Source organism: Colobus angolensis, unplaced genomic scaffold (genome assembly GCF_000951035.1).
Source record: "Colobus angolensis palliatus isolate OR3802 unplaced genomic scaffold, Cang.pa_1.0 Scaffold226, whole genome shotgun sequence".
NCBI lineage: Eukaryota > Metazoa > Chordata > Mammalia > Primates > Cercopithecidae > Colobus > Colobus angolensis.
The window spans coordinates 3195375-3222893 of NW_012115444.1; the positions used below are offsets into that span (position 1 = coordinate 3195375).

At 36.2% G+C, this 27519-nt stretch overlaps 1 protein-coding gene across 3 annotated transcripts in view; it reads left to right on the forward strand.

The window, feature by feature from the left end:
* JMJD1C (jumonji domain containing 1C) overlaps positions 1–27519 on the forward strand; it is a 325504-nt gene that overhangs the window by 272850 nt on the left and 25135 nt on the right. For 2 of the 3 annotated variants that reach the window (XM_011944096.1, XM_011944097.1), the window contains 13 exons: positions 269–374; positions 2933–3057; positions 4583–4726; positions 4824–5016; positions 5124–6802; positions 11070–11242; positions 11503–13706; positions 19662–19863; positions 21922–22136; positions 23099–23251; positions 25827–25916; positions 26724–26851; positions 27041–27254. In XM_011944096.1, coding sequence (XP_011799486.1) covers positions 269–374; positions 2933–3057; positions 4583–4726; positions 4824–5016; positions 5124–6802; positions 11070–11242; positions 11503–13706; positions 19662–19863; positions 21922–22136; positions 23099–23251; positions 25827–25916; positions 26724–26851; positions 27041–27254 — 5626 coding nt within the window. Of the gene's footprint in view, positions 1–268; positions 375–2932; positions 3058–4582; positions 4731–4823; positions 5017–5123; positions 6803–11069; positions 11243–11502; positions 13707–19661; positions 19864–21921; positions 22137–23098; positions 23252–25826; positions 25917–26723; positions 26852–27040; positions 27255–27519 lie in introns of all 3 variants that reach the window. The other variant, XM_011944098.1, reaches the window with a different exon arrangement.

Consider the following 27519-nt stretch of genomic DNA (forward strand, 5'->3'; position numbering starts at 1 on the left):
TAAGGCTATACTTTAAAAGTTAGAAACACATTAATTTCAGATTTTGACTTTAGGACATTGTTGTCAAGGGTCAAATATTACCACAGATTAATTTCTTATGCTTTTTTGTTATACAGTTGCCAATGAACTGTAACTCATGAATTTGTGTTTTTGGTACTTTTAGATCGAAGGAATTTTCTTCAGTCCTTAGAACGTATAGGAGGGAAAGTCTGTAACATTAATGGTAGGAGAGCGTAACGTGGACCTTTCTTTTAATCTATAATTCTAGGACGACATAGACAGCCTAAACCCAGTTCTCAGGGACAACCCGCAGCTTCACGAGGAAGTGAAAGTCTGGGTAAAGGAACAAAAGGTTCAGGAGATTTTTATGCAAGGTAACTATTTTGAAGTTATGCATTAAAGTTTTTTGGATCTAGGCAACTTATCATATTTGATTTTGGTTATTCAATTGTGTGCAATATAAATAGAAGGCCCAGTCCAATATTTTGAGTTATGTATATCCAGGAAAATAATAACAGTCATAATAATTTTCATAGAAAGTTGATAATTTCATGAGTTTATTAACTTATTTGAGCTAAATGCCTGTCATGAAATTACAGCCACACACAGGTGTTTTGTTGACAGAAAACTGCATATTATGGAATTCTGTAGGTGTGTCTTTCCTGGAGAAGGAAGCATTGTTTGCAGTAGAGGGTTGCCCACAGTCACCGTTTATTTCCTTTGAAGAATATTCTTCGTATCTGGTAAAAGATGGCCTATTTCATCAGTGCACCTTTTCCAGAAATTTACTAGTCTTTTATTTCCTTTGTTTAGTATGTTAAAACATGTGACCTTTGAACCAGTGGGGTTTGATAATTTTTAGCAATGCCCATTTCTGTCAGTAAAATCATGTATTGTAAATACAGGTTTTTTGGAAATTGAATGGGAAGTGAGACAATATGGCATGAACAGTTGTCGAATGTCTTTGTGAATGGAATTTTGTTGTTAAACTCCCATGTTTATCTCAACCGTCAACTTCCATGCCATTAAGCATCAAGAGAGAATCCCAAAGCTGTTTGCTTTATATGGGCATGTACAGTAGTGAATCATCTACATATTTAATTCTTCCTAGGTTAAATATTCTTTAAACTTTTCTATGGAGAATTTCAAACACACACAAAAATAGAATATTTCAGTGAACTTTCCTTCACCTATCTCCCAGACCCAATAACTATCAAATCTTGGCTGATCCTGTGTTGTCCATACCCCCCTTCTGTCAAATTTCAGACATCACCCTATTCTATCCATTTTTAAAAACAAAACAATGCTGGAACATTATTCTGAAAAAAGTAATAGTTTTTAAATTTTAAATAGTAGGTATTTCAAGTTTTCATTTGTCTCACAAATGTCAAATATTTTAACAGGTTTGATTTGTTTTTTTAAAATCAAGGGATTCTGAAAAGGTCCACACATGGTGATTGTTTGGTACATCCCCTTTGTTACTCTTTTTGTTCCCTTTCCTTGCAATTAATTTGTTGAAGAAACCAGGCAAATTGTATAAAAATAATATTTTGTTTCTGCATTGTATCCTTAGAGGAGAAAAGATTAAGGGGCAGTATAGTCCCTATTCTTTCTATGCAGAATTGTGTGAGGCTGACTCTAACCTATGTTAAATAGTGGGAACAAACCAGTGTAAATTGTTTGTTAATGGGAATTGAAAACTGATCATATTTGAAATTACTCTATAAGCATGTCCTATATTATTTAGAAAAAGTAATACAAAGTCCTATTCTTCAATAGTTAGAAAAGACTGAAGTTTATATAATTCATATGGCTACTAAACAGTGTTTACGCATCACCTCCCTTAAATTATAGCCAGTCAACATCTTTACTTTTCTCTAGATGAACGTATTTAATTTACAGGTCACATGGAATACTTTCTACAGTTCATTGATTTATATATATATTTTTAAAGCTGGCAAAGGATTAATTGTTGAATCTGTTGTAACTGTAGAAGAAAGAACATCAGAAAAATAAATTCAGTCCCAGATCTTTGACTTAAAGTTTTACCTAATCTGTCAACCTCTCACTTTCTTGATTTTTGTAAAAGGGCTAGCAATACTTAAGAGAGAGAATTAAATAAGCACTTGAAAATTTTGAAAGCACTTTGTAAATTATTAAGGTATAGCAGTTTTTTCTCTTTCAGTTCTTTGTTAAAGTATTTGATACCATTTTAATACCTGTGAATTAAAGATCATTTTCATCTCAGTATCCTCTTCTGTAGAGTGACTTGTTTTATTAGACATATCTGAATATCTGTAGATAAATATCTTTAATATTTAATTTTTAAATTTTCTAATGGATATCTATACAAGAATATCCTTTGAAAAAGTGAGTTTTACAAAAGTGTATCATATTTTGTTAAAAATTTTTAGTGCTGTATGTATAAATTCACTTAGCCAATCCCTTTTTTAAGACTTTTAGCAGCTTTTCCTGACTGTTATAGCAAATCAAAATTTGTAGTTGTTTATGGTAAAGTTTTGGCAACTGGAAGACTCAAACAAACATCAAGTTGCAAGTTAACCTTTCTATTTCAACCATGTAAGTCAACTTCCGCAATCTTACTAAGTAGCTTTGTGACCTTACTGCATTCTACACTATTTTAACTTTGCATTTTGAACTGTTCTCTTATTAATTTGTGATCCTAGAAACCTTCCTTCTCTCTTATTTTATTTCTGTTGAATCAGGAAGTATGTAGGTCTAGTGCAGTGTATATAGTAACTTCAGAATGATTCATTTGAAAGGATATTTATTTACTTCTAAAACATTTTTTTTGAAAACTGATAGTTGGATATATTACTATTATACACTAGCTCATGTTTCTTCTAAAAGGCAGTTATTAAATGAAAATGTCTCCATTTAAGATATTTCTATTTCTTGTGTTTTTTTAAAGGTCCTTATTCCTTAAATGGATACAGAGTGAGAGTATATAGACAAGACTCTGCCACCCAGTGGTTTACTGGCATAATTACTCATCATGATCTCTTCACCCGCACCATGATCGTTATGAATGATCAGGTAAATAGTTCGACTGATATTTTTGTAGAGATTGTAGAAGTTCAGATCGTCTGTGCCCCCCAAAATACATCAACAATTTGATACTAAATAATTTTTTTCTCTATGGTTTTTGGTCCTGTAATTCTAGTAAGTTTAAGTGTATCTGATATTTCATAGAGGTCATTTCAGGTCATAGGGAGACAGTGATGCTCAATTTATTTCAACACTGATAAAATCAGTTCCTAAAATAGAGGCATTAAACTCTTTTAATTGATTAGTCTTTTTAAAATCCTTAGATCAGCTAGAATTTTGTTCCTCAGAGTTGCAGTTTTTCTGTCCCTCCAGTAATAAAAATGTTTCCCAAATCGTTTCTTTTCATCAGTGAAAACTTAAACACAAACACTACAGTTCTTCTCTCATCAGATGTCAGTGTTGATATGCTCAATTAAGTTTTATGGTGAATCTTAAGGATTATAGGTTTCCTATGGAGTTTCTTTGTTTTGTTTTGTTTTGTTTTGTTTTTGAGATGGAGTCTCGCTCTGTCACCCAGGCTAGAATGCAGTGGCATGATCTCGGCTCACTGTAAGCTCCACCTCCTGGGTTCACGCCATTCTTCTGCCTCAGCCTCCTGAGTAGCTGGGACTACAGGCACCCAGCACCACACCCGGCTAATTTTTTTGTATTTTTAGTAGAGACGAGATTTCACCATATTAGCCAGGATGGTCTTGATCTCCTGACCTCATGATCTGCCCACCTCGGCCTCCCAAAGTGCTGGGATTACAGGCATGAGCCACCGCACCCGAATCCTATGGAGTCTTAAGTACCAGTCTGAAAGTCTTGGGATTTCAATTTTTTTTAATACAAAAAATATTCATTTTTAAAGCTATTGTTTATGTAGAAAAAATAGATATTTATACCTTCCTGCCTGATTGGATTGTGGAGATTATCTGATAGAGCTCCTTTATACACAATTCAAAGTGAATACTTTGGTTAAAATGTAGATAAAATGCTAAATAAATGTTATTCTTTCATTGCATTTGATTTTTTCCCTAAAACAGTGACAAACTTTTACCTCTTAAAGTAGAAACTGCCTTGAATTGTTAAAATAGTTTTAACCACATTTTAAAAATTCTTCATTTGCACAATTTTTGTCTTTTTCTTCTCCCTAAAGTCTACCTCTGAGTTTTATTTTACAACTGCTTTTTTTATTTTTGAAATACATTTCATATCTTGGCGTCTGTGCTTTGGTTTTGTAGTATCATTGTTGGCATCTGTATTCTTGATTAATACCCTTGTTTTTCAAGATGTACTTGCAGTAAATATATTTGCTTTTTAATTCTTGGTTAGCAGTTGAAACGGTGAGTTTCAGAATGTTAAAAAGGTTAATTTTGTCTTAAGTGAATAAAGTAAATTATTGTAACAGAATCTTATAAATTAGGGATCCCAAGCTGATTTCTAAACATTTCTACCGAGTAAAGAAATTATACCAAATATTTGATTAGCTCATTCTATTTAATTTTTGTTTCTGTTTTGTGTCATGGATTAGGTACTAGAACCACAGAATGTCGATCCTTCTATGGTTCAAATGACCTTTCTAGATGATGTTGTTCACTCTTTGTTAAAAGGTGAAAATATTGGCATTACATCACGACGCAGGTCTCGTGCCAATCAAAACGTCAACGCTGTTCACGTATGTATGTTATTAGGGATGGATTTCTGTAAAATATTTTTCCTTAGGCTAGTAGAAACCAGGTAGTAAACAATTACTGTTGATTGGTTATTTTTAGAGCCATTATACACGTGCTCAAGCAAATAGTCCCAGACCAGCAATGAACTCCCAAGCTGCTGTACCAAAACAGAATACGCACCAGCAACAGCAACAAAGAAGTATCCGTCCAAATAAGAGGAAGGGCTCAGATAGCAGTATACCAGATGAAGAGAAGATGAAGGAGGAAAAATATGATTATATATCACGAGGCGGTAGGACCCACTTTTTTTTTTAAGGGAATGAAAACGAAACAAAAATACATTTTAAAATACGCTTATTTAGTATGAAAAATAAGATTGTTCTTTCTTTAATCCTACAGAAAACCCTAAAGGTAAAAACAAACACTTGATGAATAAAAGAAGGAAACCTGAGGAGGATGAAAAGAAACTAAATATGAAAAGACTTCGAACTGACAATGTTTCAGACTTTTCTGAGAGCAGCGACTCAGAAAATTCAAATAAGAGAATAATAGATAATTCATCAGAACAGAAGTCAGAGAATGAATTGAAAAATAAAAATACTTCAAAAATAAATGGAGAAGAAGGAAAAACCCATAATAATGAGAAGGCAGGAGAAGAGACCCTAAAAGATAGCCAGCCTCCCTGGGATCAAATACAGGAAGATAAAAAACATGAAGAAGCAGAGAAGCGGAAGTCTGTTGACACTCAGCTTCAAGAAGATATGATTATCCATTCGTCAGAACAGTCCACAGTTTCTGATCATAATTCTAATGATTTACTTCCTCAGGAATGCAGTATGGAAAAAACACATACCATGGAATTACTACCAAAGGAGAAGTTTGTATCCAGACCACCCACACCAAAATGTGTTATTGATATTACAAATGACACTAATTTAGAAAAGGTGGCTCAGGAAAACTCAAGTACCTTTGGCCTTCAGACACTTCAGAAAATGGATCCTAATGTTAGTGATTCAAAACACTCTATTGCAAATGCAAAATTCTTGGAAACAGCAAAACAAGATTCTGACCAGAGCTGGGTCAGTGATGTAGTTAAAGTGGATCTTACCCAATCAAGTGTTACAAATGCTTCTTCAGGAAATGATCACTTGAACATGGAAAAAGAGAAGTATGTCTCTTACATTTCTCCTTTAAGTGCAGTTTCTGTCGTGGAAGATAAGCTGCATAAGCGAAGTCCACCTCCAGAGACTATAAAATCTAAACTTAATACTTCAGTAGATACTCACAAGATAAAATCCAGTCCGTCACCTGAAGTTGTTAAACCCAAAATAACTCATTCTCCTGATTCTGTAAAGTCTAAGACCACTTATGTGAACAGCCAAGCTACTGGTGAAAGAAGACTGGCAAATAAGATAGAACATGAGCTGTCAAGATGCAGTTTTCATCCAATTCCTACTCGAAGCAGTACATTAGAAACTACAAAGAGTCCTCTTATCATTGATAAAAATGAGCATTTTACAGTTTACAGAGATCCTGCACTTATTGGGTCAGAAACAGGAGCTAATCATATTTCACCTTTCCTAAGCCAGCATCCTTTTCCTCTTCACTCCTCATCTCATAGAACCTGTTTAAATCCAGGTACCCATCATCCTGCCTTAACTCCTGCACCCCATTTACTAGCCGGATCATCTAGTCAAACTCCATTACCTGCCATTAACACTCATCCTCTGACTAGTGGTCCACACCATGCTGTTCATCACCCTCATTTACTTCCCACTGTGTTACCTGGAGTGCCTACTGCCTCCTTACTTGGTGGCCATCCACGACTAGAGAGTGCTCATGCCAGCAGCTTGAGCCACTTAGCACTAGCACACCAGCAACAACAACAGTTGTTACAGCACCAGTCACCTCATCTTCTTGGACAAGCCCATCCTTCTGCTTCATATAATCAGCTTGGACTTTATCCAATTATTTGGCAGTATCCAAATGGAACACATGCATACTCAGGACTCGGTTTGCCTTCTTCTAAGTGGGTTCACCCAGAAAATGCAGTTAATGCTGAAGCTTCATTAAGGAGGGTAAGTTACACTGTAGTTTGCCACATATCAATATAAATGAACATGTACAGGTGCTTTTTCAATATTTCATCTATTTTTTAGGTCATTTCCTATTATAAAATATATTAGAACTTTTCGGTTGTTTTTCCGTACGCTTAGTAACCTCAAGAGTGGGAGCTGAAACCTCAGAAAAGCCTGTTTATAAAAAGAGTTAGTTTAAGGAAGTGAAACTTTATAAATTGTAATATTTATTATACATATAAATTTGGGGTATATTTTCTTTTTTTCTTTTTTTTTTTTTGAGATGGAGTCTCACTCTGTCACTTAGGCTAGAATGCAGTGACATGATCTCGGGTCACTGCAACCTCTGCCTCCTGGGTTCAAGCGATTCTCCGGCCTCAGCCTCCTGAGTGAGTAGCTGGGATTACAGGTGCCTGCCACTATGCCTGGCAAATTTTTGTATTTTTAGTAGAGACGGGGTTTTACCATGTTGGGCAGGCTGGTCTTCAACTCCTGACTTTGTGATCCACCTGTCTCGGCCTCCCAAAGTGCTGAGATTACAGGTGTGAGCCACCGTGCCCAGCTGATTTTTGGTATAAAAATTATACCAAATTATACATAATTATAATTATACAATAATTATGTGATAATTATAATATATAATACAAATTATACATAATTATTTTGCTCAGCCAAATTCCTAGAAATGAAATTTCTAAAATTTATATAAAATTTTAAGGCTTTTGATATATATTATCAAATTATTCTTTTTTTTTTTTTTTTTTTTGAGATGGAGTCTCACTCTGTCACTTAGGCTAGAATGCAGTGACATGATCTCGGGTCACTGCAACCTCTGCCTCCTGGGTTCAAGCGATTCTCCGGCCTCAGCCTCCTGAGTGAGTAGCTGGGATTACAGGTGCCTGCCACTATGCCTGGCAAATTTTTGTATTTTTAGTAGAGACGGGGTTTTACCATGTTAGCCAGCATGGTCTCGATCTCCTGACCTCGTGATCCGCCCGTCTCGGCCTCCCAAAGTGCTGGGATTACAGGCTTGAGCCACCACGCCCGGCCCAAATTATTCTTAAAAACAAATTGTTATATTCTCCAGATGTGTATTAGTATATTAATGGTATAGTACAGTGTTTGACTGTTTAACCCCCTTGTTCCCTTAAGGTGTTCAAGGTTGCAGATTCCCAGTATTTGAGGGTAAAGCTGCAGCTGAGATTTTGTCTGCCTAACAGTATTGCTGAAGGTGGTGGTATAAGGCTCTTGTTCATTCATAAGCTATGTGATTTCTATAGCAAATTCATTTTTACACTAAAAAATGGTTGTTGAGAGCAATACCTGCCCCGGTATAAAAAATGGAAAAATTGATACCACTTTTAAACTCCCAGGAGACAGCCTTGTCCTTTGTACATCCTAGGATGCTCATCAAGTATCCCCCAGAATCTCTTTTTTTTTTTTTTTTTGAGACAGAGTCTCACTCTGTCGCCCGGGCTGGAGTGCAGTGGCCAGATCTCAGCTCACTGCAAGCTCCGCCCCCTGGGTTTACGCCATTCTCCTGCCTCAGCCTCCCGAGTAGCTGGGACTACAGGCGCCTGCCACCTCGCCCGGCTAGTTTTTTTTGTATTTTTTAGTAGGGACGGGGTTTCACCGTGTTAGCCAGGATGGTCTCGATCTCCTTACCTCATGATCCGCCCGTCTCGGCCTCCCAAACTGCTGGGATTACAGGCTTGAGCCACCGCGCCCAGCTCAGAATCTCTTTTTAATACTTTGTTTGTTTTTGTGGTTAAAAAACACACATGTACATAACATTAAATGTGCCATCTTAAACATTTTTAAATATACAGTTCAGTAGTGTTAAGTATGTTCACATTGTTGTGCAGCAGGTCTCTAGAACTTTTTCATCTTGTAAAACTGAAACTATAACCATTAAACACTAATTCCCCTTCCCCGCCAGCCCTTGGCAACCGCCTTTCTTCTGTTTCTGTGGTTTTCATGACTTCAGATACTTTCTATGAGTAGAATCATAGAATATTTATCATTTTGTTACTGGCTTATTTAGCTTACTACAATATTCTTGAGATTCATCCATGTTGCAACATGTGACAGGATTTTCTTCTTCTTTAAGGCTGTATAATATTCCACTGTATGTATGTGCCCTATTTTCTTTCTCCATTCATCTGTCTGTGAACACTTGTGTTGCTTTCACCTCTTAGCCGTGGTGAATAATGCTACAGTGAACATGGGTGTTTTTGTTGTTTTTTTGTGGGGTTTTTTTTGAGACGGGGTCTCGCTCTGTCACCCAAGCTCTAGAGTATAGTGGCGCGATCTTGGCTCACTGCAACCTCTGCCTCACATGGGTGTTTTTAACACCTTAACGTCATCTTTTTTGACAGTTTTCTAAAGTAAAGTGAGATCCCAGTTGGGGGTGGTGATTTAGAAGGCAGTTTTAGTGACTTTCTCTTTTACTCAGGGATAATATTTTTTACATATAACATTAGTGATGCCAATAGATAAAAGCATGCTGTTTGTCATGCCAAAGTTTGTGAAAGGAGTGATTATGTTTTGGGTAGACAGTGGCCACGAGTCTTCTTATCATTCCCAAATTGTGATGGATACACTTTTTTTTTTTTTAGATGGAGTCTCACTCTGTTGCGAGGCTGGAGTACAGTGATGCAATCTCGGCTCACTGCAACCTCCGCCTCCTGGGTTCAAGTGATTCTCCTGCCTCAGCTTCCCAAGTAGCTGGGACTACAGGTTTGCAACACCACACCTGGCTAATTTTTTGTATTTGTAGTAGAGACAAGGTTTCACCATGCTGGCCAGGCTGGTCTCAAACTCCTGACCTCAAGTGATCCTCCTGCCTCGGCCTCTCAAAGTGCTGGGATTACAGGCATGAGCCATCAAGCCCAACCATGTGATGAATTAATTTTGATGATAAGAGGCACCAAGTGGTTGATGCTGCATCTTGCATAAAGTCTACCAGTTTTGAAAGATGTTTCGTGTGGTTTATTCCTGTTGCAAACATGGACTCCTTTTGGCTCTACTTTCATATGACCTTTGGCCTTTAATGAAGTCTCACCAGTGATCCCCACAGTTTATTCTGCACCAGCATCACCACATTTGAGGTTGACAAGATCTCAGTTCCAGAATTATGCTGCCATTGATCACAAGCTTTCCATTACCATTTTGGAGGGTGCTATTGATCTTGCAGTAGATGGGAGTCCTACTAGAACCTGTATGTTGCATAGTCAAATTCGGTGAAGCATCACTGATCACTATATTATCCTCTTTGCCAGAATAGAAAGCAGGCCTGGTGGCCCAAGTGCCCTACTGCACTCACATTATTAATTCAAGGTTTCTGTTTTTATTTTTGCACTCACATTTTTATTCTGATCCTTCGCTCTCATGTCATTAACGTAGCTGCAGCTGCACAAAGATAAGCTAGCTAGAGGAACCCAGGGAAGCAAAGAGCTGGCTAAAGATTTGTGTCTTTTTCCTTAATATCCAAACTCTGGAAAACGGATTTAAGTAACTTAAAAATGGCTTGGAAAGGAGCAGTACTCAGTATGTGTCACATATATATGGACTCAGACTATGACTGTCTAGCCTCCGTGTTTATAAGTACATAAAATATTTATAGAGGTTGCTGTCACCTTATATTCAGTTACGAGACAGGCAGCATATTGATGTAAAAAATTAACTTTATTAGACCTCTATACCTCCAAGGTTAATGGGCCAACCTTGTTTATAGCTTAGAGTGAAATGGGGAGTGCATTTGGGTTTTGAAATGTAATTATCTGCCAGTTGTCAGTAAATTGTTACATTGGAAAAGTTAATTATTTTTGTTGACAAAAATTGACAAATTAATTTGGTTATAATTTCCACTTCTGGTGAAATGTGTTTTAGGAATATTCTGTTTTTACTGTTAGCAATATATATTCTTTTGCTGTTAGAATCTTAGGAAATCATATAAGCTAGGTTCTGTATATGGCATTTATAGTAAATTAAAGGCACTGATTTCAAGATCTGTTTTTAGTAAGATGACAATAAGTTATTCTTTAATACTGATTATGATATGGAAAAATCTGTATAATTATGTTATTATTTGACTATTTCTCATAAGATGTATTTAGAAAAAGTTACAAGTTTCCCGAATAAAGTGCTATTTGAATGAACTCATAAACCACCAAGATCATACCCAGTCCTACTGTGACACGGTGTTTAGCTTTTTCTAGTAACTGAAATCTAGGTTTTTTGTTTTGTTTTGTTTTGTTTTTAATAGAATTCTCCCAGTCCTTGGCTACATCAGCCCACCCCTGTGACCTCAGCAGATGGTATTGGATTACTTAGTCACATTCCTGTCAGACCTTCCAGTGCAGAGCCTCATCGGCCTCTTAAAATTACAGCCCATTCCAGTCCACCACTGACAAAAACTTTAGTAGATCATCATAAGGAGTAAGTTCACCAATGCTTAAAAATTATAAATACCTTGTTCATAATTTTTCTTAATTCACCTTTTAAACAGTTAATTTTAAGTTAACACATATCTTAAGATTAGGCTTGTTCTGTTTTGATATTTCTTCAAATTTGTTATAATATTAGAGTACATGCAAAGATGTCTTTTACTTTCATAATAGAATGATACTGTATAAAAGCTATCTTTGTATTTTGCAAGAAACAGTGGTTACAGAAATATTTGTGTATTTTCTTGACAGAGAATTAGAAAGGAAAGCTTTTATGGAACCATTACGGTCTGTTGCATCCACATCAGCAAAAAATGACCTGGATCTAAATAGGTCACAGACTGGAAAAGATTGTCACTTACATAGGCATTTTGTGGATCCAGTATTAAATCAATTACAGAGACCACCCCAGGAGACTGGAGAGAGATTAAACAAATACAAAGAGGAACACCGTCGAATTCTTCAAGAAAGTATTGATGTTGCTCCTTTTACAACTAAAATCAAGGGACTTGAGGGTGAGAGAGAGAATTATTCCAGAGTGGCATCATCATCGTCCAGTCCTAAAAGCCATGTCATCAAACAAGATATGGATGTAGAACGCTCAGTGTCAGATCTTTATAAAATGAAGCACTCAGTGCCTCAGAGTTTACCCCAAAGTAACTATTTCACTACATTGTCTAATAGTGTGGTCAATGAACCACCAAGATCATACCCATCCAAAGAAATTCCAAATATTTATGGTGATAAACAGAGTAATGCCCTTGTGGCGGCAGCAGCTAATCCTCAAACTCTGACTTCATTTATAACATCTCTTTCAAAGCCTCCACCTTTGATTAAACACCAACCAGAAAGTGAAGGTTTAGTAGGCAAGATACCAGAACATCTTCCGCATCAGATTGCATCTCACTCTGTAACAACCTTCAGAAGTGACTGTAGGAGTCCTACCCATTTGACAGTTTCTTCTACAAATACACTCCGCAGTATGCCTGCATTACATAGAGCACCAGTATTTCACCCACCAATCCATCACAGCCTGGAAAGAAAGGAAGGCAGCTATAGTAGCCTTTCCCCTCCAACTTTAACTCCTGTGATGCCAGTAAATGCTGGTGGTAAAATTCAAGAGTCACAGAAGCCTCCAACTCTAATACCCGAGCCAAAAGACTCTCAGGCAAATTTTAAGAGTTCTTCAGAACAGAGTTTGACAGAGATGTGGAGACCTAATAATAACCTCAGCAAAGAGAAAACCGAATGGCATGTGGAGAAAAGCAGCGGAAAGTTACAGGCTGCTATGGCATCTGTCATTGTGCGTCCGTCCTCTAGTACAAAAACTGATAGTGTGCCAGCAGTGCAGTTAGCTTCTAAAGATCGAGTTAGTGAAAGATCTTCAGCTGGGACACACAAAACAGATTGCCTCAAACCAGCAGAAGCCGGAGAAACTGGAAGAATCATTTTGCCAAATGTGAATTCAGACAGTGTTCACACAAAATCTGAAAAAAACTTTCAGGCTGTCTCACAGGGCAGTGTTCCCAGTTCAGTCATGTCTGTAAATACAATGTGTAATACCAAAACGGATATAATCACATCTGCTGCCGATACTACCAGTGTTTCCAGCGGGGGTGGTTCAGAAGCAATTTCTTCTTTATCAAATACCATTTTGGCCTCTACATCATCAGAATGTACATCTTCAAAAAGTGTCAGTCAGCCAGTGGCTCAGAAACAAGAATGCAAGGTCAGCACCACAGCACCAGTTACGTTAGCCAGTAGTAAGACAGGAAGTGTTGTTCAACCCAGTTCTGGGTTCTCAGGCACAACTGATTTTATCCATTTAAAAAAGCACAAGGCAGCATTGGCTGCAGCTCAGTATAAAACTAGTAATGTCAGTGAGACTGAACCTAATGCTATAAAAAGTCAGACACTTTCAGCCTCCCTTCCTCTTGATAGCACTGTAATCTGTAGTACAATTAACAAAGCAAACTCTGTAGGAAATGGGCAAGCTTCCCAGACAAGTCAACCAAACTACCATACTAAACTGAAAAAGGCCTGGCTCACCAGACATTCAGAAGAAGATAAAAATACGAATAAAATGGAAAATTCAGGGAATTCTGTATCAGAAATTATTAAGCCATGTTCTGTCAACTTAATAGCCTCTACATCTAGTGATATACAAAATAGTGTAGATAGTAAGATCATAGTTGATAAATATGTAAAAGATGATAAAGTCAATAGGAGAAAAGCCAAAAGAACTTATGAATCTGGCTCTGAAAGTGGAGACTCAGATGAAAGTGAAAGCAAGTCAGAGCAAAGGACTAAAAGACAACCTAAGCCAACTTACAAAAAGAAGCAAAATGATTTGCAGAAGAGAAAAGGTGAAATAGAAGAAGATTTGAAACCCAATGGAGTTCTCAGCAGGAGTGCCAAAGAAAAAAGTAAACTGAAGTTGCAAAGCAACAGTAATAGTAAGTCAGTTACTTTGTTTTATCTCAGGTAAACTGGGCTGAATGTTTTAGCTGAATTAGTGTGCTTCTTTAAAGATCAGTGAGCTTAAAGGCATCCTTTGTCTTCATTAGCATGCCTTAGCTTTATGTATATGCTCATTGATTTCGTTTCTACATTTCACAAACATTTCCCCTTTAAGAGGAAATGAGAGAACACTTATTCCTCCATTTTTAAAAGACTTGTAGAAGTATATGTTTTACCTGACAGTCATTGTAGGTAATTCGCATAACTCAGCCTGGAATTTAGTAGTTACTCGTATTTTGGCCATTTTTAAGAATTGTCAAAATGCAGTTATGGCTGTCACACCAAAAGTGGATTCGTAGTATCAGCTAAGATACCAAGATGTAGTCAGGAAAGAAATTCTACTCACATACACATATTTTGAGGCACATTTCTAGAAGACAATTACACTTGTCCCTGGGTATACCTGTGGGGGATTGGTTTCAGGACCTCCCCACACCCCCCAACAGATACCAAAATTCACAGAGGTTCACATCCCTTATATAAAATAGCATAGTACAGTCATGTGCTGTATAACAACTTTTCAGTCAGTGACAGAATGCACAGCTAGGTACAGTGGCTCACTCCTGTAATCCCATCACTTTGGGAAGCTGAGGCGGGAGGATCACTTGAGCTGGGGTGGTTGAAGCTGCAGTGAGCCATGACTGCACCACTGCACTCCAGCCTGGGCAACAGAGCAAGACCATGTCTCAAAAAATAAACAAAAAATGATGGAATGTATATATGAGTGGTATCATGAGATTGTAAGACTATGTTTTTATTATACCTTTTTCTTTATTTAGATACGTAAATACTTTGTGTTACAATTATCTATAGTGTAAAGTACAGTAAATACTGTACAGCTTTGTAAGCTGGGTTTGTGTAAGTACATTCTATGAAGTTCCCACAATGAGGAAATTGCCTAATAGTGTATGACTATATTTGCATGAAACCTACATACATCCTCCCATATACTTTAAATCATCTCTAGATTCCTTATAATGCCTAACACAATCCTTACACATCACTTCATTCACGCAGGATTGAACATAGTACTCTGCACATGGCAAATTAAAGTTTTGCTTTTTTGGAACTTTGTAGAATATTTTTTTCTCTTAAGTATTTTTGATCCATGGTAGGTTGAACCCATGGGTTTGGAACCCACAGTTAATGGAGGGCCAATTTTACTTCAGAGTAATATGGATGTGGACTATATTTCACTCTTATCTGGTGACAAAATGGGAAGCTTATGGAAATTATTATCTATTTAATGCTGCTCATTCAAACAGTCCTTAATGGGTAAAAATTGAAGGGAGGCTTGTGGTTTTGTGTATTCATTTCGATGTTAAAGAATTGCCAAATTAATAGCTTCAAAACTGATTATATATCCTTTGTGGCAACAGCCAGACAAACTAAGGGATACTTAACAGTAATATTCACTATAAAGTGTTTCTATATCATTTTACTCTAGTAGTAGTTTTTCTCAGTTTGCTTATTTCTTTTTAGGTGTGTTGCACAATGCAGAAAGCACTTAGTTTCGCTATGTCCGTGTGTTCATCCACATACAATATATGAAATATCTGTGACAATGTGGACACTCAAGAAGTACTTTCAAAAGCACTTGGATGCTTGAAGGCTCCCATTTGTGCTTTTTAACTGAATGAGGTTTTTCCACATGCCTGTGTGGAAACCAGAGGCAAAGTGAAGGAGAGGAAAACAGGAGGATGGAGTCATAGAAAAGGACAGTCAGAAAGTGAAAGAACAAAGGACAAACTCAACTAGAGCCAGAGACTGACAGACTGAAATGCAAGCATAGTCAGAAGACAGAGAGGGGAATTAACATCGAAGGATACCTGCCATTTACTTGAATATTGGATTATATACAGAGTTGCTTTTTCTTATGTGTTCCCCTTACTCTCCCTCACTGCCCCCATGAATTCATAATAGGCTTAGTGTGAGCAATTGAATTGTTTCTCTTCTGTTTTATATGACATTTCCTTTGGTGTTGGGTGTTCAGATACTTGAGTAAAACTTAAAAAGCAAAAACAAAAAAACCAGATAGGTACCTTCCAGGTTTTAATGCCTAGAAAACTCTCGTGAAGTTACATTTGTAAAGTTAAGTCTTAGTGAAATACGTATTCTCTTTTCATCTTGAGACGAATATACATATTCACAAGTAAGTTCTAAGAAAAGGACCAGAATGAGTGCCTATTTTCTCCCCAGGTTGTAATGTTTAGTCAAATCTCGCCTGCTTGGTAACCAGCATGTAGCTTTAGAGAGGCTGTTTATGACCCATTTGTTCACCAAGTCCAAAGTCATATTAAGTCAGTATTAGATGTCATCTGTTAATTGTGGACAGACTTGACTTGTTTTTCTTCTAGGCTACCTAGAAAAGTTTTTTTTTTTTTTTTTCTTAAATATTTTTTAGAGACAGTCTCCCTATATTGCCCAGGTTGGAGTGCAGTGGCTTTTCACAGGTGTAACCATAGTGCACGGCAGCCTCCAACTCCTGGTCTCAGGCAATCCTCCTGCCTCAGTCTCCTGAGCACAGAAAAGTTCTTTAAGTTGATAGTTTTCATAAGTCAGGGAACTTCTAAATATGAATGGATTATCTACTTCATAGATTAAATAATGTCCATTCTCTTTCTAATGTTTAGTAGAATTGTCATCAGTCATGGTCAATCAAAAAGAATGAGTTAGGCTTACACCTCAACTGTGTAATGTGATTACATACACCCTTATACATGTATAATTACATATTTTATATACACATACACATAATAGTGTGTTTCTTAGTACATTAAAGCTAGATATAATAGATTCTGTTTTATCTACTGTTTTGGAATGTTTTCCTATCTGCTGCCTTTTTGTTTCTCTTAATTAAAAGTCAGCCACTTTTTCTCCACTGATTTTTATGTTTCATTTACTTCTATCTTACATTTTATCTAATTTTTACATTTAATTTTATGATCTGAAGCTGCCACTATATTTAAATATATAAATTCTACAGTACACAAAACCAGTGGTTTATGATCACAGTTAATTTCTGTATCTCTAAAAAAATATTTTTTTAAGGGGGTGGCACATCAGAGATTAATGTTTGGCGAGTATTTGTCTCTTATTTTCTTCCTCCCCAGTTTTCTGTTAGAGCAGCTATTTGTGGATTTGCTTCTAGAGAACTAAGTTTCTTACTATAAATGAAGAAGTATCCATTGAGTTAGGTATTTTTTTGTTGACTAAGTATCTTAATCTCAAACTTTTAGATTTTATATATTGCCAGTAAAGTATATGTATATGGAATTGAAGGATGAAGTTTTATTTATTGAACAAATACTATGACAGTTAAATTCATAAAAGGAGTTAGTTGCAGTCGTGTGGCCTTGTCTAGAAGCAAAAATTATAATATCAAAAGCTCTCCATATGAATTGGGCCTTTTAAGTCTTTGTACTCATTTATTATTTTATTGAAAAAAGCTCCAAGTGCCTGTTTTGTGTCACATAATTGAGATTTGCTTTGATATGTCTGATTCTTTAGTACTATCTTAAGTTGTTCACAGTGGTATGGTGCTCCATACTCTGAACTGTTCCATTATCTGGAATTAAAGGCATATAATAAAAAATGGAAATAGACTGTATTTAGTTTATTCTAGTGTAATAAATTGAAAAGTAAATAGATGATTAGAAGCAAGTGTATCAAATAAAAATTTATCAGCAGTATAACAATTCTGTCGTTCATTCCAACTTGTAAAAACTGAATTTTTTACACAGTTCATAGGAAAAATCTGTCTTTTGCATAGTGGAGGAAACAACCTTTTCCATAAGTCTTCTGGAAATGGGTTTATACCATAAGTGGGAGATGTGTGTGGTTATACACATTGGTGTTTCTCTAGTGGATTAAGCCAAATGGCTCCTTACCCTAAGTTAGAAACAGAGAGGGGAAAGCATGTAATTATAAAGAACGAGGCAGCAATTCTAGATGTGCTTAATAATTGGACCTGATTTCAAATGGGCCACTCCATATGGTTTATTTAAACACAGTGCTTTCTAAGTTTCTGCAAGAAGTGTATTGTCTCAGGAGAATAGCTGTACCTCTGATCCACACGTTGGGCATGATTAGAAAACACAAGGGTAGGAAATACAGTTTATTCTTTCTGCATGACAGAAATAGCAAACTGTGTAAATCTAATGTCTGATATATAGATACAGTAATATGGGTGCAATAAGAATACAATTAGAAGTTAAAACCAACAACTAATTGCTGATCCCAACATAACTTGCTTTTATTTTATTTTATTTATATATATTTTATTTATATATATTCCAGCCTGGAATCCAGTGGCAGGATCTCACCCCACTGCAACTTCTGCCCCCCGGGCTCAAGCAGTTCTTGTGCCTCAGCCTCCTCAGTGGCTGGAATTACAGGCGTGTGCCACCACGCCTGCCTAATTTTTGTATTTTTAGCAGAGACAGGGTTTCACCTATTGGCCAGACTGGTCTCAAACTCCTGGCCTCAAGTGATCCACCCACCTCGGCCTCCCAAAGTTCTGGGATTACAGGCATGAGCCACTGCGTCTGGACCCCAACGTAGCTTGTCTTTTTTTTCTTTCTTTCTTTCTTTCTTTTTTTCTTTTAAGGAAGGAGTCTTGCTCTGTCGCCGGGCTGGAGTGCAGTGGCGCAGTGTCAGCTCACTGCAACCTCTACCTCCCAGGTTCAAGCGATTCTCCTGCCTCAGCCTCCCAAGTAGCTGGGACTACAGGCACATGCCACCATGCCCGGCTAAATTTTTGTATTTTAATAGAGATGGGATTTCACCATGTTGGTCAAGCAGGTCTCAAACTCCCGACCTCAGGTGATCCACCCGCCTCAGCCTCGCAAAGTGCTGGGCTTACAGGCATGAGCCACTGCATCTGGCCAACTTGCTTTTAAATAAATACGTTTTTAAAAATTTTAATAGACAACATTTAATTTTTGGAGTTCCTCTCAGTCCAGAAATTCTTCCTACTCTCTAGATGACAGATGACTTCAGCCAGTGTTCTTATACTTAATAACAGAGTCAGTGAATGTGATGGAGCAGTGATGTAGAGTATATAAATAAGTTGATTTTGTTTTCATATATTAGACTGTAAAATGCATTAGAGTTTTGTCCTTTTTACTTTTTTGATGGCTTTTTTAATTCATCAATAAAGATAGCCAAGTTAATTTCTTTTTCCTTTTACTTTCTTCGAACGCTTTTATTTTTCTAAAAGATACTGCCACCATCAGTATGTTGATACCAAATGCAGGGTATTATAATAAAGGAAAGATGTTAGGAGAAATAGCTCAGCACGTCTACTCCCAAATACAGGTTTTATAAAATTACCACTTGTCTTAATGAGCCACACTTACCTTGGAAAATCAGATATGTATTTCAATAGAAATATGTTGAGACTAACATGTAGTTTCTAAATACATAAACCTTTGATCTTTATGTTCTTGCTGTGGATCTTGAAAGAGCTTTCTCCTACATAAACCAACTTTTGGTATAGAAGGACTGTATTTTCAGTTACTGATATACACAGAATATGAATGATTCTTACGTTTGCTTTTATACGTACATGAATATTTAATATTTAAAGAGTTCAGTCAGCTGGAAAACTTAGTTCTCCATTTTCAGTACCCTGACATAAGAGAGGTTCATTTGGTTAGTAGAATTGGTTAGTAAGTAAATAGAAATGCTGCTGCAGACTTTTTAGTCATTAATTGGTACCTACAGCTGTTAATGTCTTTGCTTCTTTACTGAAGTCTTACTGTATTATCACAATATACTGACTTGAATTTCATATATATATATATATATATATGACTTGAATTTAATCTCAAGGAGTTTAACTTTCTACAAAGCATAAGCTTGCTAAAACTTTCCTACTGATTTTACAGCTGGCATTCCTCGTTCAGTATTGAAAGACTGGCGTAAAGTCAAGAAGCTGAAGCAAACTGGGGAATCCTTTTTACAGGATGACTCCTGCTGTGAGATAGGGCCTAATTTACAAAAGTGCCGAGAATGTAGACTTATTCGCAGTAAAAAAGGAGAAGAACCAGCTCACTCACCAGTATTTTGTAGATTTTACTACTTTAGACGGTAAGTGGAAATATAAGATTGGGAAAAAAGTAATTTATTGATTCGGTATTGGAAATTATATAGTGTTATTCTGAGTGTCTCTTTTGGATGGGGGAGTAAGTCTTTGAGTCTCCATGTTTTGGAAACATTATAAAAGAGTTATTAAATGTTTTTGTGCTAAATTTTAACAATTTCTAACTATTAGACTAAATACATACATTATTATTCATGTTCCATATGACCTTTCTGTTCTGAGAGATTTATTTTTAATGAGAAAAAGGTTTTTTTCTGAACCGTTGTTAACCTATATACTAATTTAATATAAATATTACCAAATAATAGTTTAAAATTAAAAACTTAAAGGTAGACTTGTAAGAGTTCAACTAAAAAATAGCTGGATAACCCAGACAGTAAAGACTAATTAACATGTCACACTCCAGAATCAGTAATTTCTAGTTGTGAATTCCATCTCTGTCCCTTAGTTCCTGTGTGAGTTTATTAACTATGGTAGGACAGCTAAGCCTGTCTCATCTGCAAAATGTAATGTTAGTACCTACCTAACAGAGCTTTAATGAAGGTTAAATGAGATAAAGTATGCAAAGTCCTTAAGTGTAGTCTCATGCACATATGAAATGCTCTATTGTTAGCTGTAATTATCTTCCTAAGAAACTGAGACACTTTGCTCTGCTGAATACACTATGCTAGTAGCCCAGTATAGACCTCCAAATATACGTGTTGATAAGAATGGACCAGGTTCTCTTTCTTCCTCACTTTGTAGCCAACAATCCCCCAAAGGACAGACAATTTCAGGGAATAATTATAAGAGGTAATACCCATGGAAGTGCAAAAGAGATGAAAAAAGGAATCAAAAGGAAAGTGGGTTTGAGGTGATAAGAAAATCTAGGAAAAGTCTGAAGTAAATGTTCAGGCAAACATTATACCATAAAACCAAAATAAGATGCTGGGTTATGACAAAAAGGAGAAATTTGGTTTAAAGAGAAGGAAACTTTGGAAAGATAATGAAGATATGAAAAATAGGGATAAACGAAATGTTGCTGTTCATATGAAAAATACAGTATGACTTATATTTTAGACATCACCTATTTGAGAGTAAAGAGAGTTAAGTACAAGATAAGTGAGGAATAACCACCAGCCAGTAAGAGAATGGCAATTTTGGCTTCCATTTACTATAAACTTCTCTGAATAGAGTAGTTATTTGGATATCAGAAGCTAAGAGCAAGTAAGTACATTAATGGGGTCGCTATAAAACTATTAAGAATTTCATCCTAGGCCGGGCGCGGTGGCTCAAGCCTGTAATCCCAGCACTTTGGGAGGCCGAGACAGGCGGATCACGAGGTCAGGAGATTGAGACCACCCTGGCTAACACGGTGAAACCCCGTCTCTACTAAAAACACAAAAAACTAGCCGAGCGAGGTGGCAGGCGCCTGTAGTCCCAGCTACTCGGGAGGCTGAGGCAGGAGAATGGTGTAAACCGGGGAGGCGGAGCTTGCAGTGAGCTGAGATCTGGCCACTGCACTCCAATCCGGGTGACAGAGCGAGACTCCACCTCAAAAAAAGAAAAAGAATTTCATCCTTGTTCTCCTCAATCACTTCAGTAATGTTTCAATTTAATTAATGAAAGTGTATGTATAGTTGGCATTTTTAAAGTCCTCCTGGTGAAAGGCTTAAGTTGATTTAGGGCATTTCAGCTTTAGTGATTCCTGATTTAGATTTTGTATAAAATAACAGCATTGCTCTGGGAAACATTGGACCCACATTTTTACTCTTGTCATTCATCAAACGCTTAAACAGTTTTCATTTTGTTGGATTTAAGTATAAGTGATCTAATTTCTTGAAATAACCTAAAATTAGTACTACTTATTGCCATTTGCGTAACACCTATGAGTTATTTAAATTAATTCAATAATTAGTGTGTGAAGAATTAACCTGTTTTCCTGTTTTTAATGTAATTCATATTTTATAATGCAATATAAACATAATTATAAATTTATAACTTTAAAGACTGAACTTACATTTTAATATGTTGGTACCTAATGCTTTTATGTTTTAATATTTCAGGTTGTCATTTAGTAAAAACGGAGTAGTTAGAATAGATGGTTTCTCTTCTCCTGACCAATATGATGATGAAGCTATGAGTTTGTGGACACATGAAAATTACGAAGATGATGAACTAGATATAGAGACTTCTAAATATATCTTGGATATAATAGGTGATAAGTTCTGTCAATTAGTAACATCTGAAAAAACAGCTTTGTCCTGGGTGAAAAAGGATGGTAAGGAAGTTAAATATAACATGAACTGCACAAATTTCATTTTAAGAATTTCCCTTTGAATTATGTTTAATCTATGAAAGAAGTCCCTAATCTTATCTAATCTTGTTAATTTTTAATTATGATAATGATACCTTTTTACAATATGTATTTAAGGTTACAGATATTTTCCTGTAGAGGGTGAATTGAGTCAATTAACCATTTATGAAATCACAATAGCATTTTGCTGTTTTTGCCATTACAACATAAATTAATGCTTTAAACCCACTTTGGATACAAATTGTGAAATTTCAACATTTGGCTTATAAAGACATAATCTACCCCAATTATTTGTACTGGAATCTCAGCTTTACTCCCTGTTTAACTGTTTCCTTTGGCAAATAACCTCTCTGGGTATCAGGCAGGTCTGGAAAATAAGAAAGATAACTATGTCATTAATTTGTTGAGAAAGTTATGTTAATTATGTTTACTTAAGTACTTTAATAGTTTGTAACATAGTAGACACTCTAAATATTAGCTTCTTTTCCCTCCATTCCTTGAAATCACTGGTTTGCCCCTCAGGGGACACTTAGCAATAACTGGAGACATCTTTGGTTGCATAACTGAGGGAGTTAAGGATATGTTGCCAACATCTAATAGGTAGAGGCTACAGATGCCACTGAACAGTCTGCAATGCACAGAGTAATCCCTCCCAACAAAGAATTATTCACCGTAAAATGTCAAAAGTACCAGAGTTGAGAAACCCTGCTTACATGTAAAGCCATTTTTATTTTTCACTTATGATCATTTGTGAGTCTTCTAAAGAGAATTACTAATTACTTCAAGAAGTCTATTGGTCTTCAGTTAATATAGCCTTGAAAGTTCTCGGTTTGCCTTTACATTTTTATTTCTTCTGTATTTCAGCCAAAATTGCCTTGGAAAAGAGCATGTTTGCCTTTAAAATTTTTGTTTTTTCTGTATTTCAGCCAAAATTGCCTGGAAAAGAGCAGTGAGAGGAGTCCGGGAGATGTGTGATGCATGTGAAGCAACATTGTTTAACATTCACTGGGTCTGCCAAAAATGTGGATTTGTGGTCTGCTTAGATTGTTACAAGGCAAAGGAAAGGAAGAGTTCTAGAGGTGGGTATATAAGTTTACATAAATTGAAGTTTTTATAATATTTTCTTTAGGATCACTCTTCTAGAGCATCAGATGTGTTTTTTTATTCCTACCTTCCTTATTAATGTATTAAGGAATTTTTTTCAGTTTGTTTTTAAGAGGAGAAGTAAACACAGTTTATTAATGGCTGTATTTTCTAGAATTAAATTGCATCTACACCCATCAGCCTCATGAGTGTATCCATCTTCTCATTGCACTCCAGCCTGAGTGACGCAGTGATACCCTGTCTCAAAAAGGAAGTAATTAAATGAATCAAAAGTGTTTTAGAAAGATTATCCAAGGCAATTTTGGAAGTGACTACCTAAAACTGGTATTGAATTTTTTGTTAGGAGTAGAGTTCTGATGAAATAAGAGAATTAGAATTGTGGAAACGTTAGAAGTATTTAGTATAGATTGTCTGTCTCAAAGTAATGAATGTCATTTTCATTTCAGGCAGCTCTTTTTACAGAGTAGTATATCAGGTAGATGAACCATGATTTAACCATCAGTATTTTCTACTGATAGGATTACCAAAGTCTCTTACCCTTTGTTACCAAAGAAACCTGAGCAAATGTGAAAGCATAGCTGAACATCTACAGCTGAGTGTTTCTGGGATATGCAATAGATATGTTAATATGAATAAAACGTGAAACCATAATACATGTATTTTGACAATTAATTCTTATAAAACTTGAAGACATGATGTGCATTTCAAATTCCTTTTTCCTTGTTTCATATTACTTTTGGTTTTCCTTTGCCAAATTAAAAAAGTTAATTTTAATTTACTCTGTTTTGCTGTATTGTATGTATGTATATATATGTAAGTTACCATAAATTCTTTCTTTGAATAAGATAAAGAGTATTAAAACTAAATTGATGTATTACTGCTGATTTTCTTTTTCTTCTTTTTTTTTTTTTTGGATGTTGTCATTGAGAGGGAGTTTCACTCTTGTTGCCCAGGCTGGAGTGCAGTGGCGCAATCTTGGCCTCCTGGATTCAAGTAATTCTCCTGCCTCAGCCTCCCGAGTAGCTGGGAATTACAGGCATGGGCCACCATGCCTAATTTTGTATTGTTAGTAGAGATGGGGTTTTACCAAGTTGGCCAGGCTGGTCTCAAACTCCTGACCTCAGCTGATCCACCCACTTCAGCCTCCCAAAGTACTGGGATTACAGGCGTGAGCCACCATGCCCAGCCTGCTGATTTTCATAGTAGTATTAATTTTGAAAGTATAGTCTTGTTAGTTACCAGATCATTCTTTTAAGTGTAACTTATGCCTTGGGTTGTTGTCCGTACTATCTAAATACCCATTTTACTGTTAAATATTATAATAAAACTGAGATTGAGTAGGTTTAATATATAGCTTCATGTAGTGGTAATCAACATAAGTGTCTAAAATATAAGCAATATATAAAACATTTGCAAGTTACTATGTAGGTTTTGCAGAGGAAAGTCAAAGCTTTTAAAGGTGACTAGTTTTAGATTGGGTTTGAATTTTATTGAATGTATATTTTTATGAAGCAATAGTTCTAGATTTTTTTTTTTCTTTTTCTTTTTCTTTTTCTTTTTTTTTTTTTTGAGATGGAGTCTTGCTGTGTTACCCAGGCTGGAGTGCAATGGTGCGATCTCGGCTTGCTGCAACCTCCACCTCCTGGGTTCAAGTGATTCTCCTGCCTCAGCCTCCCAAGTAGCTGAGACTACAGGCATGCATCACCACACCTGGCTGATTTTTTATTTTTAGTAGAGATGGGGTTTCACCATGTTGGCCAGGCTGGTCTTGAAGTCCTGACCTCAAATGATCTGTGGCCTTGGCCTCCCAAAATGCTGGGATTACAGGTGTAAACCACTGTGCCTGGCCTAGTTCTCGATTTTTTTTATGCTGAGTTTATTGAGCTTTGTGACACTGAAGCTCTTATAGCTACATCGTAAGTAACTGTGTCACTAAATTTATAAAGTTCTTGAGATCAAGATATCAAATAAACATAACATTATTCTTTATGTTATGCCCTGTGATATGCCTTAATTGTTTACAACTTCAGGGATGAAAATTTATTTGAAGTCGGCGATAGCAATTAATAATAACTGTATGGTACCAGCTTTTTTACATGTCTCATGTTCCTCTACATGTCTTTGAAGCATAAGAGGAAAATGATTTAACAGTCATCTCAAACTGTGTCAGTCTGATGTACTAGGATCAGGCATAAATTCTGTTTGGCACAAAAAACAGCTAAGAGAAGGAGATTAGCTACAGAGAAGATAGAGGTGACTAATAACAATAATGACTGGAAATTTTTTAAAAGGCTATCATTATATCCATTTTGTATCACTGTTGTTATATAATTCGGGAAATGGTGGAACTGTTTTTCCTGACTTGTTTCAGAACCAAACATCTAAAGCATATCATTGACATTTTATTTCATTATTTTTATTTTTTTATTTTTTCATTGGCTATGACTCTAGACAATGAGACATTATATATAATCGTTAAGTTCTTTAAACCATCAATTTATAATTGTGAAACCATGAGCGTGATATACCACAAGGTATATTATCTTACAGATAAAGAACTGTATGCTTGGATGAAGTGTGTGAAGGGACAGCCTCATGATCACAAACATTTAATGCCAACCCAAATTATACCTGGTTCTGGTAAGTATACCTTCTTCATGTAATATAACTGCTCTTGGTTGCTCCAGATTAAGGGAACGCTTAAAGGAGTATCTGGAAGTATAAAAAAGTAGAGACAGAAGATTTAACTAGTTTTGAATTGTGTTGCTCAGTTATTGGAAATCCTCTATGTAATAAAGCTTAGAAGATAAGTCCAAGCCTCAGTGATGAAGAAAGTTCACCATTAGAAGGAGAAAGCTAGAGTGTAATGAAAAGGCCTATTGGGGCCGGGCGCGGTGGCTCAAGCCTGTAATCCCAGCACTTTGGGAGGCCGAGACGGGCGGATCATGAGGTCAGGAGATCAAGACCATCCTGGCTAACACAGTGAAACCCCGTCTCTACTAAAAAACACAAAAAACGAGCCAGGTGAGGTGGTGGGCGCCTGTAGTCCCAGCTACTCAGGAGGCTGAGGTAGGAGAATGGCGTAAACACGGGAGGTGGGGCTTGCAGTGAGCTGAGATCCGACCACTGCACTCCAGACTGGGCAACAGAGCGAGACTCCGTTTCAAAAAAAAAAAAAAAAAGAAAAGGCCTATTGGATTTTTAATGAAAGCTTTTTACAATTTTTGAGCATATCTGATTTTTAGTAGTAATTAAAGAATAAAGACTATAAATTTGGTTGAGTAATCAAATCTGTAATAGATGGAAGAGAATGGAGAAAAATGGAAGAACTTTAAAGGGCACAAGAAAACCTCCATTATTCCCAATTATAAAATATTGTAAGAAAAAAATTTTACAGCATTAACAACTAGTGGTAATCTTTTTACTAACTACCATTTTATTTTGTAGTTTTGACAGATCTTCTAGATGCCATGCACACTCTTAGAGAAAAATACGGTATTAAATCCCATTGTCATTGTACTAACAAACAGAATTTACAAGTTGGAAATTTTCCTACAATGAATGGTGTATCTCAAGTGAGTAAAACTCTCTGGTTATTCAAATAAAATCTGTGGTTAGTCAACTTTGATATTTATTTGAAATTTGATATAGGACTTATGTATGAATTAATGTTTGCTGTATTTCTGTGTAAATTTCTTATATCTATACTACTAATTGAATAATTGAAGAAAGTGTTTAAAGATGTAATTGTTCTACCTTTGTAGGTTTTACAGAATGTTCTGAATCACAGTAATAAAATTTCTCTGTGCATGCCTGAGTCTCAGCAGCAAAATACTCCTCAGAAGTCTGAGAAAAATGGTGGCAGCAGCCCAGAGAGTGATGTAGGCACAGATAACAAGTTAACTCCTCCAGAATCCCAGTCACCACTGCACTGGTTAGCAGATCTTGCAGAGCAAAAAGCCAGAGAGGAAAAAAAAGGTAAACATAATTGATTATCTAGGTATGTGTGAGAGGAGTATAGTATAACTAACCAACCATGCCATTGTACAATAAAGTACTGTTAATATCGAGGTAAACAATTTACTTTGGTCTTTTGCTTGAATTATGGGTTAGGTTCAATGTAAAACATTTTGTCTTCGCTTATTAGGAGCTAGCCTCTTGTTGTTTTTAGGGTGGGGTTTTTTTTTTTTTTTTTTTTTGTGTTTTTATTTTGAGACTATCACCCAGGCTGGAGTGCAGTGGC